This window comes from Caretta caretta, chromosome 1 (assembly GCF_965140235.1).
Source record: "Caretta caretta isolate rCarCar2 chromosome 1, rCarCar1.hap1, whole genome shotgun sequence".
Classification (NCBI taxonomy): Eukaryota; Metazoa; Chordata; order Testudines; family Cheloniidae; genus Caretta; species Caretta caretta.
This window is the reverse complement of record NC_134206.1, coordinates 257,718,734-257,739,707: the sequence shown is the minus strand read 5'-3', so window position 1 is coordinate 257,739,707 and position 20,974 is coordinate 257,718,734. Positions and strand designations below refer to the sequence as shown.

The 20,974-nt window shown below is 51.6% G+C and overlaps 1 protein-coding gene across 3 annotated transcripts in view; it reads right to left on the bottom strand.

Moving 5' to 3' along the window:
• TOM1 (target of myb1 membrane trafficking protein) overlaps positions 1-20,462 on the bottom strand; it is a 28,035-nt gene extending 7,573 nt beyond the window's left edge. The window contains exons 1-11 of one of the 3 annotated variants that reach the window (XM_048832706.2): positions 20,345-20,462; positions 8,914-8,998; positions 7,201-7,279; positions 6,283-6,432; positions 5,807-5,941; positions 5,287-5,433; positions 4,148-4,264; positions 3,459-3,592; positions 2,580-2,613; positions 1,827-1,935; positions 1,268-1,388 (exon numbers count right to left, since the gene is read on the bottom strand). In XM_048832706.2, coding sequence (XP_048688663.2) covers positions 1,268-1,388; positions 1,827-1,935; positions 2,580-2,613; positions 3,459-3,592; positions 4,148-4,264; positions 5,287-5,433; positions 5,807-5,941; positions 6,283-6,432; positions 7,201-7,279; positions 8,914-8,998; positions 20,345-20,396 — 1,163 coding nt within the window. In that variant the 5' untranslated portion in view covers positions 20,397-20,462. Of the gene's footprint in view, positions 1-1,267; positions 1,389-1,826; positions 1,936-2,579; positions 2,614-3,458; positions 3,593-4,147; positions 4,265-5,286; positions 5,434-5,806; positions 5,942-6,282; positions 6,433-7,200; positions 7,280-8,913; positions 8,999-19,862; positions 19,960-20,344 lie in introns of those variants that run through there. The other 2 variants (XM_075123506.1, XM_075123507.1) reach the window with 2 other exon arrangements.
• Between the last annotated feature and the right edge of the window lie 512 nt (positions 20,463-20,974).

Here is a 20,974-nt window from a genome sequence, read left to right as displayed (position 1 = left end):
ACTTTTAGGGTGCTTCCGCCACTCCTGAACCAGAGAGTTAGGAAATATCGATGAACATGAACCAGAAATGAACCAGAATGTTTAACGGTTGGACTCCCTGGAAACAGGACAGCAGGCTAGATGGATCAAGGATCTAAACCCGTACAGCAGGCCAGGGCGAGATTTCACAGAGCATTGGCCCACCTAGTGGGGTGATTTGTATTCCTAATCCAGAGCCCTGCTCCTCATCAGCAACGCTCCTATATCGACCAGCTCCACTCAAGGGGTTAATAAACTCCGTCTCACTTGGCTAAAGCTGCTAAGAATGAATCAGTTAAAGCTGTAAGTTATTTTGCTGCAGCTTCAATTCCCAGAAGCAGTGTGAGAGGCAGACTGGGCAGGGGAAGGATCAATCCTAAAGACTCCCTCGGTCTGCTGTAAGGAACAGAGGATAGCACGACGCGCTCTTGTGGGTTAGGGCCTGGGAGCTCATGGTTTTAAACTTGAAGCACAGGCACCAGAACCAAGATTAACCAAAGAGCGTGGCTCTCTAGTGGCTAGTCCAAGGGCAGAGGCTGAGCTACAGAAGCTGGGCTCTTTAGCTGAAGCTGCAATAGTGCTTACACAGCGCTTTTCATCAGCGGATCTCAAAGCACTTGACAAAGGAGGGCAGTGCCATCATCTCCTCCTCTTTTACAGATGGGGAAACTGAGGCACAGAAAGGGGAATTGACTTACCCAAGGTCACCCAGCAGGCCAGTGGCAGAGCTAGGAATAAAAACCAAGTCTCCCGAGTCCCAGTCCAATACTTTATCTACTAGGTCACACTGCTACCCGCTAAGTGCTCATGGTTTGAGATCTAGAGGTCCCAAGTTCAATCCCCGTTGCTGCCAGCCCACCTGGGGTATTGTGTTACACAAAAATTCAGACAGCGCCAAAGAGGCACAACCACTCCAGTCCTATGTATCCATCCCTTATTGCCCAGCCCAGCCACCCCCTCTGTGACCAACAGGCAAGTGACATACAGACATTCCTTCTCCCATCCCTAACAGGGCATAACAAAGACCTTAGGGGAAACAGCTAAGAGCAAAGCAATGAGAGCAGAAACCCTGCCCCACAATAGTACATGGAAAGCGCTGGCTCCCTCCTCAGCCTCAGGACTCTCAGGAACGATTAGCAGCTGGGAACTCAGGTCTCCCAACTCAGGTGATCCTTTTCCTCCCTGTACCCTGCAATCAAACACGCTCAGAGAACACGAAGGGGAGCAGAAAACAGGTGCCGCCACTCACTCTTTGCGCTGCTCAGCCAGCGAGCTGCCCCGTGTCAAGGCGAACATGTCAAACGCTTCCTCCAGTTTGCCAGAGCTGTCTAGGGACTGCAGCCCTGCACTGACGCTGCCGGAGCCCAGATCTGCGGGGGCAAGAGGGGAGCAAGGTACATCCACAGCACAAGGGACACACCATGAGACAGAGAGTGGAGGCTTGTGGAGCTAGTCTGAAAGCTTGATGCTAATTAAAAAATGTTCAACTTCTGCTTCGGGGCCCCCTTCCTCTCCTTCTGGGCAGTGGCTGCAGGGGAGAATCCATCTCTACGGCTATTCAATGGATGCATTTGCAGTTCAGACAAGGGCCCATCAAGAGCACCAGGTTCACCAGCTTTCTGCACTGATTCCTGGGTGATGTCTCTTCAAGACAGGTTAAGTCACACCCTAATAATTACAAACAATGCATCTGATTTCCCTCATGCCTCCTGTCCCCAGAGCACTCTACAAACATTAGCCAATTGACGCCCCTGTGCCCCTCCCTGGGGAGCTCCACACCCAGTAGAGGCCACTGCTTGGTTACTTACTTATGCCAGCCAGCTGAGAGGAGAGGCTGTTGGCAGCTTCGGGCGGCTTGTCTATCAGAGGAGCACTGGGCCCCTTGTTGATCCAACTGTTTTCCACCTCAATTGGGACCTTTGGGGAGAGAGGAGAGTTATTTTCTACTCCTGCAGCCTGGGCTTAGCCCTCACTGATCCCTGCCCGTTCCCCTCACCACGTGCATCTGAGACGGAGGCCCTCCTCAGCAAGAGACCTAGGCCACAGGGTCTGCCCCCTTCTCCTTGCAGGGAGTGGGCTGTGAATGGTGCCAAAGCAAATTCTCCCTAGGTCACCATCCTCCCGTCTCTCCTGGATGCCAGCAGGTCAGGTGCTAGCTCAGAGGCCACAGCAGTGCTGATTCTGGTGCCTCTGATCCTTTTCCACGCAGGGACCTGCCCATCGCTGAGCAATACAAGACGAGCGTGGTGGTTGCTACCCCGACACCTGTCTGCCGTCGGTCTAGGGGTCACAACCCCCAGGTTGAGAGACCACGCTGGACACCCACATTGCTGCCAGCCCTTGACGAGACTTTGGGATTGGGAATGAAACATTTTCCCACGTGCCAGTGCAGCAGACCAGCTGGGTTTCAGAGCAGTGCTTACAGCCTGTGAGAAAGGCACAGCGATTCTCCCTCCACCCAACCCAAAAACAGCAGGGCATGGACGATGCAAACCAGGCTTTGGTACATTCTTATCTGCAAGATGCCCAGAACCTTGCACGGGAAGGGAGCTCAGAGTTACCTTAATGGGCTGGCCAGCCCGGAGCCGCTCAAACCTGCAAGGAAGAGGTGAAATGAGACGACTTTCTATCACAAGAGCTTTCATGGCTTCCAAGCATTTCAAGTAATTATTCACCCTGATCCTTCTGGCTTAACCCCTCACTCCAAGGGCTGGCTCGGCCTGCCCCTTCACACCTGGAGGAAGGAGAGACCCCTGTTTGGGACCTGAGTCTGACCCAAGGTAACAGATACTGGAGGAAATCCAAAGGGGGCATGTCCTGGCGGATGGCACAGGAAAGGGTCTAATGCCCCCCTGGAAGTATTCCCACCCCAAGTGACCCAGGAGTAGCTTTTCCTTTTCGATGGGAGAGGGGGAAATCCCCTTGCTTCCTCCCAGGATTCATTCAAATCTCCTACTAGTATTACAGGAGGGGCAGGTGGAATGTAGGAGAGTGGCCGATGCCTCTGCCCATGCTAGAGGTCTGGGTATCTACCCTCTCTGTTCTACTCAGCAGCCTCGCGGCTTGGGGGCCTGCTCTGAAGCTCTCCTATGCAGCCCAAAGGCAGATCCCTCCTCCCATCTGCCCATTCAGGGCTGTGCTGCAGAGATCTCTTTATGTCCCATCAATAATTACACAAAGGCCAGCATCATGAAGGGACAGAGATGAACCAACACGAGTTGGAGCGGAGACAACCATGCGTTTTCTTGAGTCGAGGGAAGACGGTGGACCCGGGTTGATAGGCCTTACCAGTTACATTCACGGAAAGACACAGACAGTACATGGGGCAGAATGGGAGCTGCCATGGGAGAACGAGCCCGTGGTTTGTTCCTTGGGAGAGAGCTGGGCTGCTGTGTGAGAGGCAGGGAGGGAGAGGATGGGGGCACGAGGCTTCGGGGTACCGTTCGTAGCGCAGGAACACGTTGTTGAGGTTGTCGTTGACGATGAGCAGCTCCTCCGTTAGCTGTTCGTGGAGGATACGGGGGATCAGCTCCAGCACGCGCTGCTGCATTGCTTTACACGTCCGGTTAAGTTCCTGCCCATGGTGAGAAGAAGGAACAGCAATGGTCAGGCCAAGGACACAGGGGTAGCCTGAGAGTTCACAGCATTGGGGGCTCTGGGTTTAATAGTCGAAGACTATTGGGTCTCTGCCAGCGAGGAGGTAAAAGCCAAGCCCATGGATACTAGCATGAGGGGCTCTTACGGTTACTGGCCTGGTTGGGTCTCCCAGCTCGGGAAAGCTAAAGATTGGGCCCCTGGTTAAGTAGAAATGCCCTATTTCCCAGACAGAAATAGACAGTCAACCACCTTGGGAGACTATTCCGTGGCCTAACAGCTCTCACTGGCGGGCAGCTTTTCCTTGCAGTTCAGACTAAATTTTCCCCTTTCTAAATTTCATCCTGTCACTCCTCATTATACTCTGTGAAAGCCCGCCCTAAATAATTCTCTCCGTAACATGCCCAGCCCCCTAGCAGCTAAGTGCAATTTCTCTCCCTGCAGGGTGTGAACACCACTCAGTTCACTGAGCCAGCACTTAGCCGAGCTCTTCGTATTTCTCTCTCCGCCTCAGACGTTGCTGGAGATTCCTTACCTGAAGGAGTTCAAGGTCAGAGGGCTCAACCTGTCCGGGCATCAGCTCTGTCAGCATCTCGGACATCACCTTCACGTTCCCGTTCACCACTTCCAGCTCGCTGCGCAGCTTCCCAATCTGCAAAGGCAAGAGGAAAGTGCTGACCAGGATCTGACTGCCCACAGCCTGGGCTAAGGAAGGCTACAGGGTTAAGGGCTAAGAGAACTGCTACTGCGGCAGACATGACTGACTCCTTGGTTACAGCCTCAGGAGCTCTACCAGCTGGGAATTTTCTAGGCCCTCTAGTTACCATCTCACGGGGCTCCATTTGCTGGAGATAGAACCCAGGCCACCACCAATACCTTCTGCTGCCAGGCCTCAATCTCCAGGCTGAGTTCCTGCATTTTATGCACTGGTACAAGCTGCTGTTGTGACCCAGGTTCCCCTTTGCAACCATTCAGAGAGTCTCACTTGCAAAACGAACAGTGCAGGTGAACAAAATTAACCTCAGTCCGAGCGTGAGCCTGCGTTGAGTGACAGAAGTGGCTAATAAGCCTTGGGAGAGCAGTTAATTCACCTCCCATTAGTGCAAGGGCACTAAGTCCACTAGAAGCTGGATAATTCCATCCTTCTAGGGGAAGGGAGGTGAGAATCTGATGTCATGTTGAGTCAATGGCAGCGTGGAGGAGCATGGACAGGGAAAAGAGTGGAATCACTGGCTTCCGGACACTTCCTCCCCGGGCAGAGCTGACAGCCAGGAGAGTCATTCATACACGTGGAGAAAAATCAGCTGGGAGTGGGGCAAAGAGATGAAAATGAGGTACTGGCTGAGCAAACTGTTGCCATGATGAGACGTTGAGGAAATGGAAGCCAGGAGCCTGTTCCTGTAAAATCTCTGTGTCCCCGCACCACTCCTCACCTGTGTGGTTGTGCATCAGAAGATGCCATCTCCTTTTTAAGCTCATCCTGGGCGGATTCCTTTGGGATGTCACTGCTCCGTGTTGGTGACATCGCAGCTTGGCGTGACTGAGTCCCTAGGGCGTTCTAGAGGGGCAGCACCGTCCGGAGGAAGGGGGAGCCCAGGGGCAGCTGTGTTGTGACCAAGAGCTTCAAAGCGAGGGGAGGCGGCAGCAGCAGCACTGGGCCTGTGTTCTGCTTACCTGCTCTGGTGTGGGTGTGATGGGGGCATCGCTGGAGGCACCCGGCCCCCCCGGCAAGGAGACAGGATGCAGGATGGAGTCTACTCCCTGAGGGGAGTCGCCAGCAGGCGAGTTCTGTTCGGATGGAGAGTCAGAGCTATACACAGTCTAGAGAGAGAGAAGAACAAGCACAGCGCAAGAGAGAGGAACCAGACAGCTCACAGGTGAGAGGACACAGCTGCTAGAGAGGAATGTTTATACAAACTCACTGTCTGTTTCCAACAGCTCTGCCTGTTTCTCCTTACCATATCTTCTAGGGCCCCTGTGTGCCCCTCACCACCCCACTCCCATGGCTTCTGCGCTCTGGGCACAGCCCCTTTCCACCCACACAGGGCCCCACATGTAGACTGCAATCAGAGATCCTTACTCCTAAGGTGAGCTCTGTGGGCTGGCTGCAGTCACAGTCCCATGCCCCAGCCCCAGCCCCACAGCCCCCATATGGCAGCAGCCATATCTCCTCCCATCAGAGACCCCCCCTTACCCTCTGCGGTGTGTGAATGGGCGACAGCATGTCGAGGTCAGTCATGGGGAACTCCAGGCCTTTCCTCCTCAGGTCTTCGTAGACAGCTACAACGCCTGTCAGGTCTGGTAAGCTGCGGAACGCATCTGCCCAGGACTGGGGAGAGAAGCAGACGTGCATACCATGAACAGTTAAAGCATGCACCCTTCCACACAAGCACCTAAGGGCAACATAACCCAGGTCAGGGCCCATGCTCTGGAGATCAGTGCTTGGCACTGCTGAGCCAGAGATCCACATCCCATTCTCGGCTCCAGGAACTGGAAGAGCTGTGGGGGTGAGGCCCGGTGGCCTAGAAGTGGTTATTCAGCACAGCATTGTGGGATACCCTGGTTCCTTGCTCCCCTACTGACCAGCATCTTGCCAAGTGCTTGGAGGCAGGAGAGAGAGGGGCCCTGCCAGGCAATCAGACTTGCCGACTCCTTCCGTCCCTCACTCACCTGTATGAGAGTCAGCACCTTGTCATGCACTATGGTGGGTGGGTTGTTCTTAGGGAGGATGATTCTCACCAGGACGCTTTCCACAAAATCTTGGCTGGCCACGAGAACGTGGAAGCGGTGGCCGCAGTTTTTAACGCACGTCTCCAGAACCTGCAGAGTCACAGGGGCATTAGTTACAGGCCCCTCCATCCCAACCAGTTTGCCTCGCTCCTCTAACTGGCGGGAATGGAGTCCCCGCCTTTCAGTTTGAGGGGAGGCGTCAACGCTTCCACCACACATCCTCCAGGTGTCTGGAGATGGAATGTCCACACGGTAGAGGTGTGAGAAGTGGGAGGAAGGAGGGGGTGGAGGGAGGGACCCTTCACCTTGGTGGGATCCTCATAACTGCTGGCTAGCTCAGCTTCCTAGCTGAAGGGTGGGGAGTGGCTTTACCTGAGCCAATTCAGGATCAGCTGGTACACAGGGCTCTAAAAGGAAAACCCCACATGATGGTATCCCTCATCGCACTTGAAGTAAAGCCTGCCAGATTTGCCACATGCCCGGGCGTGGGGAGCCCTGGCTCCTACAGGAACCCCGGCCTTCCCTACTCAGACAGCAGGAATCACATGGTGTCACTCACTCTGCAGCTCCCAAGATGCAAGTGTCCCCGCTGCACCATCCTCTTGACTCCAGATCCCAGACTCCCTTTACAGTGCCATCCCACACCTTAGTCCAAGGCCCCTTGTCCCCACTCCCAGACTGTGAATACCACTCCCACAGACAACTCCATAACCTCCCTGTCTTATTTGGTTCCGACAGTGACCAATTGAGCTGTACTGTGGTAATCCCTGGAGATGGCAAGGGCCAATGGTAGAGCAACCCAAGGACCTAGCCTAACAGCAGGGTTCATGGAGCTGAGAAAGGGATCACACCACTCACTGTCAAAGCCAGCAGGACCTCATGGAAGTTCTTATTTCCTACGATCCGCTTCTTTATGGCTCGGAAGGCATCTTTGGGCCTGGAGAAAGATTACACAGGGGGCTGCACTGGCTGAAGAGACACAAAACAATATGTCTGCCAGCTTCCAGGGACTTGCAGTGAGGGTTGCAATCAGCCAACGATTTGCCCCCAGGCTTTTGCGGTGGCCCAAAGCAACAACGAGTGAGCTGGTTCCCCGTGGTGGCTCTGCCTCGGGAGCAGTCGTTAACACTAGCAAGTTACATTTCCTGGAGCCACGGGCACCTGTGCTGACACCATTGACAATCCACCATGTGCAGAGCGAGGCAGAGAGAGCGAGAAAGAGCAGACAAAAGGAGCTGCGCTAGGAACACGACATTCCTGGATTCACCAGCTGGGACAGAGCAAAATCCTGTGCCAGAAGGGGGAAATTCCACTTCTACGCAGAGATGTTATCCTGAAACCCTAGGAAAAGCACCACCGATGGAATGAACTTCCAGCTGCAATGCAGGGAAGACACAGTGGCAGTGTCATGTCAGAGAGCGAGAGAGACAAGCTGTAACTGAGTTGGTGCCTTTCACACTTTCTTGGTCAGGATGAAAGTGCTGCGGCACAAGTGCACCTCAATACTGCGTGAGGACAGGGTGATGGACTGTCGTGCGCTGGCAGAGCTGACCGAGACTGGGGTCAAGGCTGTAATAGCAGGTGGTGCCGAAGGGTCAGAATAAAGTGCATTTTATGGGGGATAGGATGGGAATAACAGGGGGTGCTGCAGGTCAGGACTGAGGTGCATTGGCTGAGCTGTCTGGGGCCCAGAGCTGGACCAGCAAGAGGACTGCAGGCTAGGCCTGAGGGACAAGGAGAGAGCTAGGAGTGTGTGTGCAGTGAGGACACCAGGACTGGAACAGAAGAGATACTACAGGTTGCTGCTGAGATGCGCTAACAAAGATAATAAAAAGCTTTGTAAGTGGAGACTGGGCCATCCTAGGAGCTCTCACTCCAATCCCATGCTGCTGTGGGCGGGACAGAGGGAGCAGCGAAGCCCCCGTTTTGGATTTCATGTAGCATCATTCCTGTTACATACTGTTCTTGACATCTCTGCAGCCAGAGGGAATGGCCCCTTTGGAGCTCACCAGCAAACCCACTGAGGGTTATTTATAGGGTCCCAAGTTAACATGCCTGGCATTCCCTGGATTTCTGAATGTCTTGTCTTAGGGCTGCTCAGGGAGAGGGGACCTTGGACCTCCCACCCCCTTGCATAGGTCTGACTTACTGTGTATGAAAATACCTGAGAGCACAACTCCCAGGGAGAGAAACAGCAAGCTATAAAGAAGGAATACAACAGAATAAAAGAATTTTAAACTTTGCTTCATCAGAGGGGATGAGAACTTGCTTGAATCGGGTGTAAGTGGGGAACCTGATGGCCCATTTGATAAACTGCTCCCCATGTTGGAATTCTGGGGCATAACGAATGAGGCCTTTGGCAGCTGACATTAGCTAGGCTGCCCCTCTAACTCCCTCTACCAAAGCCCTTACCCTGGGAGTTTCCAGTGACCCAGCTTTTTAATCCCACCAACCCATGCTGCCAGGAGATCTGACTGTACAGGCTGTGTGTGTTTTTGGAGATGCATACACAGCAGACTCTGGGGTTGCAGCATGTACATGCACATCGCTTAGTGGGGCCAGCTCCCTTACCCTTCCTCCGTCTCGTTAATGATGTCACAAATCTCCATGTTGAGGGCCCAGTTCTCGCTCTGCAGGGATCCATCGGTAGCTTTCTCTGGGGAAAGGAAAAACAGGACAAGGCTAAGAATGGCCCTGGTTTGCCTCTGACTATTGCTCAGTAGTCAACTGTGAGGAGTGCGGACACCTAGGAATGAAAGGCTGCTCTCACATGGTGGTGGGAGCCAGGCTGCCAAAATGATGCCCCTCCAGGAATCTTAACCAAAAGGAATGTGGCCAGAATATCCCTGTAAAATCCCAACCCAGCCTGGTGAGGGGAGCCTGCTGCCCAGTAGGTGGCACTATTGCAAATAGCTTTACTGGTTAGCAATGTTTTTGCTCCAAGTCAGCATTGCCCATCCACTTTGTTCACTACCTCACTGAGCTTCACACTAGGTGCAGACTTAGGGGAAGAGGCTCAGATGGGAAGGCGTGGCCAGTGAACTCCAAAATACAGTGACATTGTAATGGGAACAATGCTGCACAGCCAGCAAGGGGAGCAACACCACACCGGGCCAGATCCTTCTCTCAATTTCTCTGGTTTAACTCTTGCTTTAAGTGAGAGCAGAATCACGCCCCTTGTTTTTATGTAGGCCCTACAAAAACAAAAAGCTGCTTAGTTTTTAAGTTTCTCTTCCCATGAAACCAAAACATCTGGCCCTTTAGAATGTGAGGAGCATGAAGGGAAGTGGGTTCCAGCACCAAGTTGGGGCAATGTCAGTCCCACTCTGACTGTGTCTCCTTTAATTAGGAGTTCCTGAATTTGCCATGATGTTATTCATGGCTGAATCCTGAGCAACAAGCTGCTATTACTCAGAGTTACCAGTGCCTCCACCCTGTAATCAGCCAAGCCTCAGTCCCACCCTGCACCCACTGGTTAGAGGACTGGATAGGCTAGGAATCCTGCCAGCTTGCAGGGGGAAAATAACACTAACCAGGCAGACAGGCAGCTGGGACTCTATATATAGAGAAATTGAGGGATGGGCATGGGAAGACAAGTAAATACAATACAACTGATCGGCATGCCACACACACAGAAGTGCTAGGGACCAGAGAGGATCTTTCCCAACCCCCCATCCCATTTTCTAAACTGCTCACTGATCACACGGGGCCAGAGTTTCAGAAGAGCTCAGGGACAGAGTTTCAAGTGCGCAGCAGCCACAAGCTGGGCCTGGTTTTTCAAAAGAGCTCAGCCCCATTTAGGCACCTAATTAAAGGCCAGATATTCAAAAGTGCTGAGCACTCAGCATTGTGAGCTCTCTGGAATATCGGGCCCTTCAAGTCATGTAAATGCCCCTCTCCCTCCCCTTCAGAAACAGCCCTCTGCAGATCTGTCTTTCCTCCCCATTTCTGACCCAACCATTCTACTATCATCAGAGCAACAGCTAATGGTCTTGATGAAGACTGTAGTCCCTTACAATGCATCCCTCCCTGCTGGCATTGGAAAGGGGGCAGGGACAAGACAGCGGGGGGTAGGATTAGAGAAGGTCTTTGCTACTCCTAGATAAAGAAATAAAATAAAATCCCTGCATTTCTGGATATGATGCCACTAATGCAGGAGTGGGAACACACTCTGCAATGCAGCCCATGGCTACCTTCATTGTGTATATGGCTATGCATCCCTCAGAGATTAGAAATCTAGGCAGGCGATTGCCCAGCAATCTGCTCCCTTTAATGCAGCACTGGAAAGGTCTGGCTCGTCGGTTCCTCCTGCCCCACTGCTGTACCCTGAAGGCTCCGGGCAGATCAGGTGACCCTTTTTACTTCAATAAATAAGTTTTAAAATGCTGGTCTTTGAGATATCCCCTTTCCCCCCTTCCCCAGTACTCCGGTGGGTACATCCTGCCCATTATAAACCTCAGCACAAAATCCAAGACAGCTGCATACTCTGCCACACTGTCTGTTACCAGTCCACCTGCATCGAAGGGCACAAGTAACACCATGCACACTCTACTGAAAAGGGCGTGTACACAAGCACACCATTCTCCCACCTCACAAAAAAACCCAATCACACGTGGATGGAGAAAGGGAGCCACCTCACTTGTTCACAGGAGAAGAGGCAGCAATGGATGGGGCTGCTGGACAATCTTCAGCAACAAGAGAAACTGGAGGGTGGGGGTGGAAAGAAAGCTGCTCACAACCATCCTGGCTTCCTTTGGATGCAAGAGTCCCTCAACCCTCCCCCCCTCAACCCTGAATAGCCTCTGCAGGCACCCTCCCCCCACTTTCCTAGGCCTGATTTCACACAGTGAGCTGTATCACCCCCATGCAAAGAGATCCTTTCAAGGTCTGGGAGGGTATTTACGTTTCAGAAAGGAATGCAAACAAGCTGCATACACTCCTCTGGCTGGCTGTTCACCTACCAGAGAGGATTCCAAATAGGTGACATATATGTACACAAATGGCCACAAAAGAATGCACCAGGGTTCACTGATTCAGCCATCCTATCTGGCTGTGGCCAATGACAGGTGGTGCACCTGCTAAAAATGCAATGCACACTCAAAAAAAAAAAAAGTATCAGAGTAGAGAGCAGTATTTAGGTTAGGGTTGCCAAGTGTTCAGTTTTTGACTGGAACATCCGGTTGAAAAGGGAACCTGCCGGTTCCAGTCAGTTAAAAATCCAGTTGGCGGGGCTGGCAGGCTCCTTACCTGGTTCCGTGCGCATCCTGGCAACAAGTCCCTCAGCTCCTAGGTGCAGGGGTGACCAGGGAGGCTCCGCACACTGCCCCTGCCCTGAGTGCCGGCTCTGCAACTCCTATTGGCCAGGAACCATGGCCAATAGGAGCAGTGGAGACGGCGCCTGCGGGCAGAGGCAGCGTGCATCATGCAAAGCCACCCGGCCCCTCCGCCTAGGAGGCAAGGGACATGTCGCCACTCTGGGGAGCCCCCCGAGGTAAACATCACCGGGAGCCCAATCCTTGCACCCCCTCCCATACCCCAACCCCCTGCCACAGCTTGGAGCCCCCTCCAGCATCCAAACTCCATCATGGAGCCCACCCCCACACCCCTGCACTCCAACCCTGTGCCCTAGCCTGGAGCCCCCTCCCGCACCCTGAACCCCTCATTTCTGGCCCCACCCTGGAACCCGCAGCCCCAGCCCAGAGCCCGTACCCCCTCCCATACCCCAACCCCCTGCCTCAGCCCAGAGCCCCCTTCTACACTCCGAACCCCTAGGCTCCACCCCCAGCCCCCTACTGCACCCAAATCCCTCATCTCTGGCCCCAGCCCAGAGCCCACACCCCAACCCCCTGCCCCAGCCCAGAGCCCCCTCCCACACCCTGAACCGCTCATTTCTGGCCCCGACCTGGAACCCGCAGCCCCAGCCGGAGCCCTCACCCACTCCCGCACCCCAACCCCCTGCCCCAGCCCAGTGAAAATGAGAAAGTAAGTGAGTGAGGGCGTGGGTAGGGTGACCAGACAGCAAATGTGAAAAATCAGGACGGGGGTGGGGGAGGGGCAATAGGAGCCTATATAAGAAAAAGACCAAAAATCTGGACTGTCCCTATAAAATCAGGACATCTGGTCACCCTAGGTGTAGGAGACCGAGTGACAGAAGGAGTGGGGGATGGAGTCAGTTGCCAACCCTAATTTGGGTGCATGGAAAGATATGAGTATGATTGTGAAACAGATCCAAAAACAAAGCACCAGGAACAACCCTAAACAGTGTAGGGGCTGGACTAGCTGATCTAACAGGCCTTTTCTGCCTCTAACTTCTATTATCTCATGATGGACCATTTTAAAACACCTGTTTTCAGCATTGCACATCCAGGCTGCTCTTTGAGACAGCTGGAGTTATTTCCCTTATAATCCTTCTGGCTCCTATGCAATAACGGACTATCTGAGCTCAATAAGAGACGATGGCGTTTTCTCCGAGACAGGAAATCCTGGACTTTACTGCTTTGTTGGAGCTTTGGCGGAAAACAAAGTCTGTTATTGCTCACATGAAGGATCAAAAAGCAGGGCCCTGTTTCATGAGCTGTAATTAGTACATGAGCTGTCTGCACCTCATGCAATCTGATGCCTGCGAACCCGAGTACTGCACAGAACAGCGATAGATTCCTAAGGCAGGAGGCACAAGAGCCTGAATACGATGGGTTTCAGAGCAGCAGCCGTGTTAGTCTGTATCCGCAAAAAGAAGAGGAGGACTTGTGGCACCTGAGAGACGAACACATTGATTTGAGCATGAGCTTCCGTGAGCTACAGCTCACTTCACAGGATGCATACTGTGGAAACTACAGTGGGGAGATTTATAGGCAACCACACACCACACAACAGAACCACTAACCCAGGAACCTATCCTTGCAACAAATCCCATTGCCAACTGTGTCCACATATCTATTCAGGGGGACACCATCATAGGGCCTAATCACATCAGCCACAAAATTAGAGGCTCATTCACCTGCACATCTACCAATGTGATACATGCCATCATGTGCCAGCAATGCCCCTCTGCCATGTACATTGGCCAAACTGGACAGTCTCTACATAAAAGAATAAATGGACGCAAATCAGATGTCAAGAATTAGAACATTCAGAAACCAGTCGGAGAACACTTCAATTTCTTTGGTCACTCGATTACAGACCTAAAAGTGGCAATTCTTCCACAAAAGAACTTCAAAAACAGACTCCAAAGAGAGACTGCTGAACTGGAATTAATTTGCAAACTGGATACAATTAACTTAGGCTTGAATAAAGACTGGGAGTGGATGGGTCATTATACAAAGTAAAACTATTTCCCATGTTTATTCCCCCCGCTGTTCCTCAGACGTTCTTGTCAACTGCTGGAAATGGCCCACCTTGATTATCACTACAAAAACATTTCCCCCCCGCTCTCCTGCTGGTAATAGCTCACCTTACCTGATCACTCTCCTTACAGTGTGTATGGTAACACCCATTATTTCATGTTCTCTGTGTATACAAATCTCCCCACTGTATTTTCCACTGCATGCATCCGATGAAGTGAGCTGTAGCTCACGAAAGCTTATGCTCAAATAAATTTGTTAGTCTCTAAGGTGCCACAAGTCCTCCTGTTCTTTTTGTGAATACGATTGGCCTCTCAACATTCCAAATTGCAGAGGTCATCAGAGAATATCCTATGGCATTCCCAAGAGCTGGAATCTGATTGGCAATAGCACATTCCAAGCTGACTGCACGTCCGCCCCATAGAAACTTCAGAGCCATTTAATTTTGGCAGTTAATCTAGCTCCAGATGTTGAGGAACCACTGAACCTTGTGGAACCATATTGCTCTATGGGCTGGTCAGGTTAATCCAGGCTGCTGGGAATTCTGGCATGCTTCAAACCCAAATCATCTCCTCTTTTCCCTCAAACAGCAGCTCCAATGCCCAGGCATATATGAGCGAAGAACTGAATCTCACTTTTTTTTTCCCCGCCTGCTCTTTAAAATTTTCCTGCTTATTGTGACTAAGTTATCAAAGCTATTTGTGTTCTAAAGATGGGAGTCAATTCCAGACCTGGCATAAGTAGTACAGTGGAGGTGCATCTGCTCATTCCAAGACTGAATTGGACCTAGGGACTTTATTAATTTGTCAGTCTCTCTCCTCTTCCTTCCCAATCCTGCTGGGGAGAGCACGGTGCTGGATTTGTGATCTCATACAACCATTCCTGTGGCAGCAAGATGTCATGTGGCAAACAAGTCAGAGTACTGGAGAAGCTAGAGACAGAAGAGGTCAATCAGCCTCCAAGACCTCTGTCTCCTTCCTCCCTCTCTTCAGCATTGAAGAACCCCTCACAAGTCAGCCACCACCCAGAAACTCCTCTCTTCATCTATATTCTGAAAGGCTCTCCAGTAACAAGTCAGAGTCTATAATCCCCTCCAGAGCCTCCTCCAATTCATCCTTATGCCTTTTGCCAACATTCCCTGTAGTGCTTTGTTCAGTCTAGTTTTAAAAGGTTTTGCAAAGGGCTGAGCACTCAACTCCCACTGACTTCAGTTCGAGTGGAGAGTGCTCAGCATTTCATGGGATCATGACCATGGAGATCCAGCAGAAAGTGACATCAGAGACAATGCACCCTCCAGCCAAGTTCTCCCTGGCTTCCTGTCCAACTCAGAATCCTGTACAAAATCTCCCTATCAAGATCTATGCTTTCCCCTCCTGTGAAGAAACCTATGGGAGGAGATACAAGCTCAGGAAAGTCTCCACAATTCAAACTCTATCTACATTCTTCCCTCAAAGGGAGGGGTTTCCACTTTAGAGAGAGGGGAGGGAGTGTGGTTCAAAACCATGTCCAGGCTGAGGATCCACAGAGACATGCTGCTCCAAACCTGTGGGCAGCTGGGCCTTTACACTTCTTCCCCTGCTCCCCTTCCATCAGGCAGCACGGTTTCCTAAGCTGTACTGCAAATACCTGTTCTGTGCTGGGCTCTTCCAAGGGGTGCAGGCCCTGAAGCGGTGTTAATGCTTATCACAGCAGCATTAGCTTTCAGGTACCTGTGTGGTTCTGAGGGGGGGCATGCTGAAGAGAACAGCTGCTCTCCGATTCTCTTCTCTCTCACCCCCTGAAACTGCAAGCCCCAAGTCCATGGAGCTGGGATGGAGGGACCTCTAGGAGGTGGGGAGGGGATGCTGCATTGGCTTCACTTCTTTCCTTTCAATGGTGGGTGTTTAGAGGGTGTTTCTGGTGTATTATATTTTGTTCACCTCTGTACATCACAACGGACGGCCTCATATCTCCCTGGCCTTTGCCACCCCACCCCCCCTCTAAAATTAGCTCTTCCTATTTATCATCTTCCTTAAATACTACACTCCTCTATGCCTCCCCACAGGATAGAGACTTGAATAGAGACTGGGAGTGGTTGAGTCATTATACAAAGTAAAACTATTTCCCCTTGTTTATTCCTCCCCCCCTCCCCCCCACTGTGCCTCAGACCTTCTTGTTAACTCCTGGAAATGTGCTGGAAATGGCCTACCTTGATTATCACTTCAAAAGGTTTTCTCTCCCCCCACCCCACTCTCCTGCTGGTAATAGCTCATCTTAAGTGATCACTCTCCTTACAATGTGTATGATAAACACCCATTTTTTCATGGTCTGTGTGTATATAAATCTCCTCACTGTATTTTCCACTTTATGCATCCGATGAAGTGAGCTGTAGCTCACGAAAGCTTATGCTCAAATAAATTTGTTAGTCTCTAAGGTGCCACAAGTACTCCTTTTCTTTTTGCGAATATAGACTAACACGGCTGCTACTCTAAAATCCCCACAGGAAGTGGCAGACCTCTCTCTCCAAGCTATTCCCACCCCCTGATACAACCAAGCTCTGTTTGTTCTGCATTGTGTTGCAATTTTCTTTAAACTCCAGGTGTCAAGGTCTGGGAGTGTGAGGTATGGGTGATTCCCTGCCCTTTCCCCTAGGGTCTCTAGGGCCTTGTTACACTTGGAGAGCTTCCTTGTACTGTTGTGTTTTTTCCCTCTTAGGGATTTTCTTGTAGCTCTTAGGGACCACAGAAACCCTCATGTGCAGAAAATCCACACACTCGGCAGATGGAATGTTTTTCTGTGGATTGGGAGGTTTCTTTCCTTGGTCAAAGCTCTTATTTTAAAAGGAAGTTTCTGGCCTCCTGGGTTGGGAAGGGCCTTCAGGATATAACAACATGATAGAGCCTGATCTTGTGGTTAACTCCCAGGACTGAGAGTCCAGAGCTGGAGAAACTATTCCTGGCCTGCAACTGACTTGCTGAGCAAGTCACTGAGGTTCTCTGAGCCTCAGTTTCCCCAAATGAAAAATAACAAAGATATACTGTAAAGTACTGAGATCCTCAGATGGAATGCACCACAGAAGTGCAAAGTATTTTTATTACTGTGTTCAGTGTCTTTCACTGCAAAGCGTTTTACAGGCTTTACAAACCAGACACACCAAGTTGCTTCATTCCCCTAGTCATTTAAGCTGTTGCACTATTATCTTTCTGAGTCTGCAGACCACTGGAAATAGTAGCACTATGCTGGTTTAGTGCTCAAGACTCATGGGTTCTATACCCAACTTAGCCATTGTCCTGCTGCGTGACACTGGGCAAGTCACTGTCTTATGTCTCAGGTTTACCTGACTGTAAAGTGAGCATAATAGAACATCACAGGGGCGTTGTGAGGCAGTGCTCAAAGGGAAAGAACGTGTTCCCATTTATAGATGCCAGCTCTTTCCCCATCACCTTTGTAAAACTGTAACCCTCTCCATGCTGGCTTCTTCATCACTGGCTACAACACCCTCACCCCTCTGGGCTCTCCTCTCTCTCACATCTCAAGTACTGCAGACACGAGGCTCTCCTCTGCCATGTCCCCCTCCGTCAACAGCCCAGGATACACTGGCCTCCTCCCTTTGCTGCTGACTTGTTGCCTGGAAACCCCCGCTACATCAGAAACAGGAATTCAGGAGAAGTTGGTCATGATCTGGTTACCGCCATTCCAACCAGGACATGAGGTAGGGAAAGAAGTGGAGGTCTGTAGCATCTAAGGGTGGGTTTAAGCAAACCTGACCAAATGTAACATGCAGGATCCATTCACTTCAGGAATCAAGGGTCACTTATTCTTGAAGAAAAGGAGTACTTGCGGCACCTTAGAGACTAACCAATTGAAGTGAGCTGTAGCTCATGAAAGCTTATGCTCAAATAAATTGGTTAGTCTCTAAGGTGCCACAAGTACTCCTTTTCTTTTTGCGAATACAGACTAACACGGCTGTTACTCTGAAACCTGTTATTCTTGAAGGGTCCAGGAGAATGCTCCTCCAGAAAATAATTGACAATGCATCTGCCTGCTGTCTGTTACAGATTACATGGAATCACTGTATGAGCGACCCCTTCCCCCACACTGCTGTACCACATACTGTGGACCTGGCTGCTGCCCTCCACTCCAGAGCGTGCCACACTTCAGCAGTGCTCTATTTCTATAGTTTCCACAGTGCTTTGGGCTCTTTGGAATGAATAGCACTTATAGCAACATAAACATGGGGCCAGTGTTTCAAGATGAAAGACCAAGGCACCCTGTCTCGGTGCCTGATGCTAGGTAGCAACATGGGTGTGCGCCTGTGTAAATTCCAAAACAAGACACTCCATTGCACACGCTTCTCTTCTTGAAGAGAGGATGAGAGAACAAGCATGTGACAGATGTTAGTCACATTGCTTAAAGCACAACTGAAAGGCATTCAGATACCACACTGATGAGTGCACCGTAAGAACCCGAACAGAATAGAATGTCATGGGAAATCCACTGGATGATTTTGATGGGTATCAGGGAGAAGGTTTTAGTGGGTGGGGGCAGGGGCAGGGAAGAGAAGGGAGAAAAAGGTATCCACTCTTCTTCTCTTCAGCTAAGCAAACTTCCCTCCCACTTCTCCTATGACACCCTGTAGACTCAGCTCTGTGAGAGAGGAAGGGCTAAGCAGGGTGGAAGGAACTAGAAGGCCCCCATGGGTGAGAGGAATGTAGGTCTCTGACATGACAGAGGCTTGGTGGTGGTGGCATAGCCACAGGGATTCCTGTGGCAAACGTGCTTAAACAGCCTGTCATCAGTATCACGGGTTCAATTAGTGAGTGACTTCCTTCAGGCTGTCAAAGAAAGTCTGCAGAAGGTTGCAAAGTCTGAAACAAAACACTTTGAAACTGACAGGCAAACAAGGAAAGGACCAGAAACCAAGGACAGGCCTAGTTCCCAGGGACACAAGATTTCCCTGAAAAATTGAAAAAAATATTACACCACACAAGCAGGCAGTCTTTATACATATTTTTAAAGGAAACTTTGTTAAACACTTAAAAAAAAAAACTTACTGTGCATCCCTCCCTGCTTCGTTGCTCCAGTCCTTTCTTGCACTTTCTCTCTAAAACAATTTTCCAATTTCTTGTTCTACCCTTAGTTTTTTATCTTTATATTAGCTTCCTCTCTTCCTTTCGTTAAACTCAGCCACAGACTAAGAGGAATGCCATTCTTCCTAGATTTGCAAGGTCTTGGATTGGACGCTATTTATTCTCAAGTTCTTAGAGGTGATGTACGTCTAAGATATCCTGCCTTTCTAAAAACTTGATAGATGAAGACACATTCCCTGCCCTATCTGTAAAGCATTGGGGAAATACCTGGTGCTATAGAAAAGGCCCCAATCCTAAAAAAACTCCAGCTAATAACTAACGCAATGAGTAGAAATCAATATAGTACTAAAACATAACAGGTTTACACTGAACGAGCCTATTCTTCAGCTAGGGAAGATGCCCTAATTAAGAGAGCTCAGTTAAACAGATTAGCAAATACAAACAAGACTTCCCTGTTAGAAATTCCACAGATTTTGCCAAAGCTTCCCACAGATTTCTATCAAGACTGATCACGGGTCTTGCGGCCTGTGGCAGGGGCGAGAAGGATAACGCCACGAGAAGATGGAGGGTGTGAGGAGCCAAGTAAGGAATTAGCCTATGGCAGGGCCAGGTGCATACAGTTATTACAGGTTTCAGAGTAACAGCCGTGTTAGTCTGTAGTCGCAAAAAGAAAAGGAGGACTTGTGGCACCTTAGAGACTAACCAATTTATTTGAGCATGAGCTTTCGTGAGCTACAGCTCAGCTTCATGGGATGCATACCGTGGAAAGTGTAGAAGATCTTTTTATACACACAAAGCATGAAAAAATACCTCCGCCCACCCCACTCTCCTGCTGGTAATAGCTTATCTAAAGTGATCACTCTCCTTACAATGTATTACAGTGCCATAAACTTAGAGCCGCATGCACAACCCTTGCCCTGTAGGGCTGGCTGTGAAGCTGCCATGTGCATGTGTCCTTCCCCCCAAAACTAGCTGGGGCCCCAATAATTGCACCGGTCGGGCTGGGCGGCTCCAAGGGCAGGGAGCAGATATTACAGCTCCCCTCCCGACAGCGAGCGCCTATGGGCTGTTCCTGCGGTTCCCTTCCTCTACAGGCACCTACCACCCCTACCGAGGCGAGGGCGCCCGGCTCCGGTGAGCTCCTTCTCGGGCGCGCCCAGCAGCGAGAGGCGCCAGGTTTGTTACTGTAGGGTCGCCGCCGCCCCGGCCAATAGGCGGCCCCAGAGAACTGTGAGGCCGGACGCCCGCTCCCAGCCCCGCCCCCTCGCAGGAGACGTGGCTCTCGCCACCGGGGCCCTTTAAATAAGAAAAATTCCGAGACCCCCGCGCACGGGGATTGGCTGGAAGGGGAGCCCCCCAGGACCCGCCTCCCCGCCCGTTCCCTATTGGCCGCTGGTGCCAGTCAAACAAATGAGCCTCGCCTCCTTATTGGCCAGAACCGTGTCAATCCCGCCTTGCGGCCGTAGGACTCGCCCAGCCGCTCGCGCCGACCCAGCACCCAGCTGCTGTCGCTGCTTCCCAGAGGAGGGGGCTGAGTTGGCGGCGGAGTCCGAGCGGCCGGGACGTGGGGTAAGGGGGGGCTGAGGGACTCACCGATGCGCTGCCCCACGGGGGAGCTGAAGGGGCTGCCCAGGAGAAACTCCATCGCCGCCGCCGCAGCACAGCCCAGTAATCAGCTGACAGCGCGGGCGCCCGTCACGTGACCTCCCCCCCCCCCCGGCTCAGGACGGGGTGTGTCTCGTAGCCCCGCCCACGCGTGACGAAAGCAAGCGGCCTTCTGTTCTTCGAGGGCGTGGCCGCGGGGGGGAGCGCTGGGAGTCGCTGAGTGAAGGGAGGGCCTGTAGCGCTCGCCACCGCAGTGACGTCACACAGCCATGCCCGTGACCTCACAGTGTGATGTCACAGAACATGTCATCGTGCTGCAGGGTCACAAGGGGCCTGTGAAATATCCACTGGGAAGGTGAAGGACCGCGCTGCGGCCCGCTCCTTCCTTCTCCCATCCCCGCAGCGGCCCCTCTGCCCCCCAGCCCTCTACTGACCAACCCACAAGACCTGTCCTTCCTTTGCCCCCAGACCTGATCCTTCACCCGCACCCACAAAAACCTCACTCCCCCATTCTTTCCCCACATCCGAAGGACTAGACTAGGCCTCTGTCCCCAGCGCTGTGTGGCACATGGATTAGAGCAGAGCAGCAGTCTCCGATGCAAGGGATGCACTTGCTCC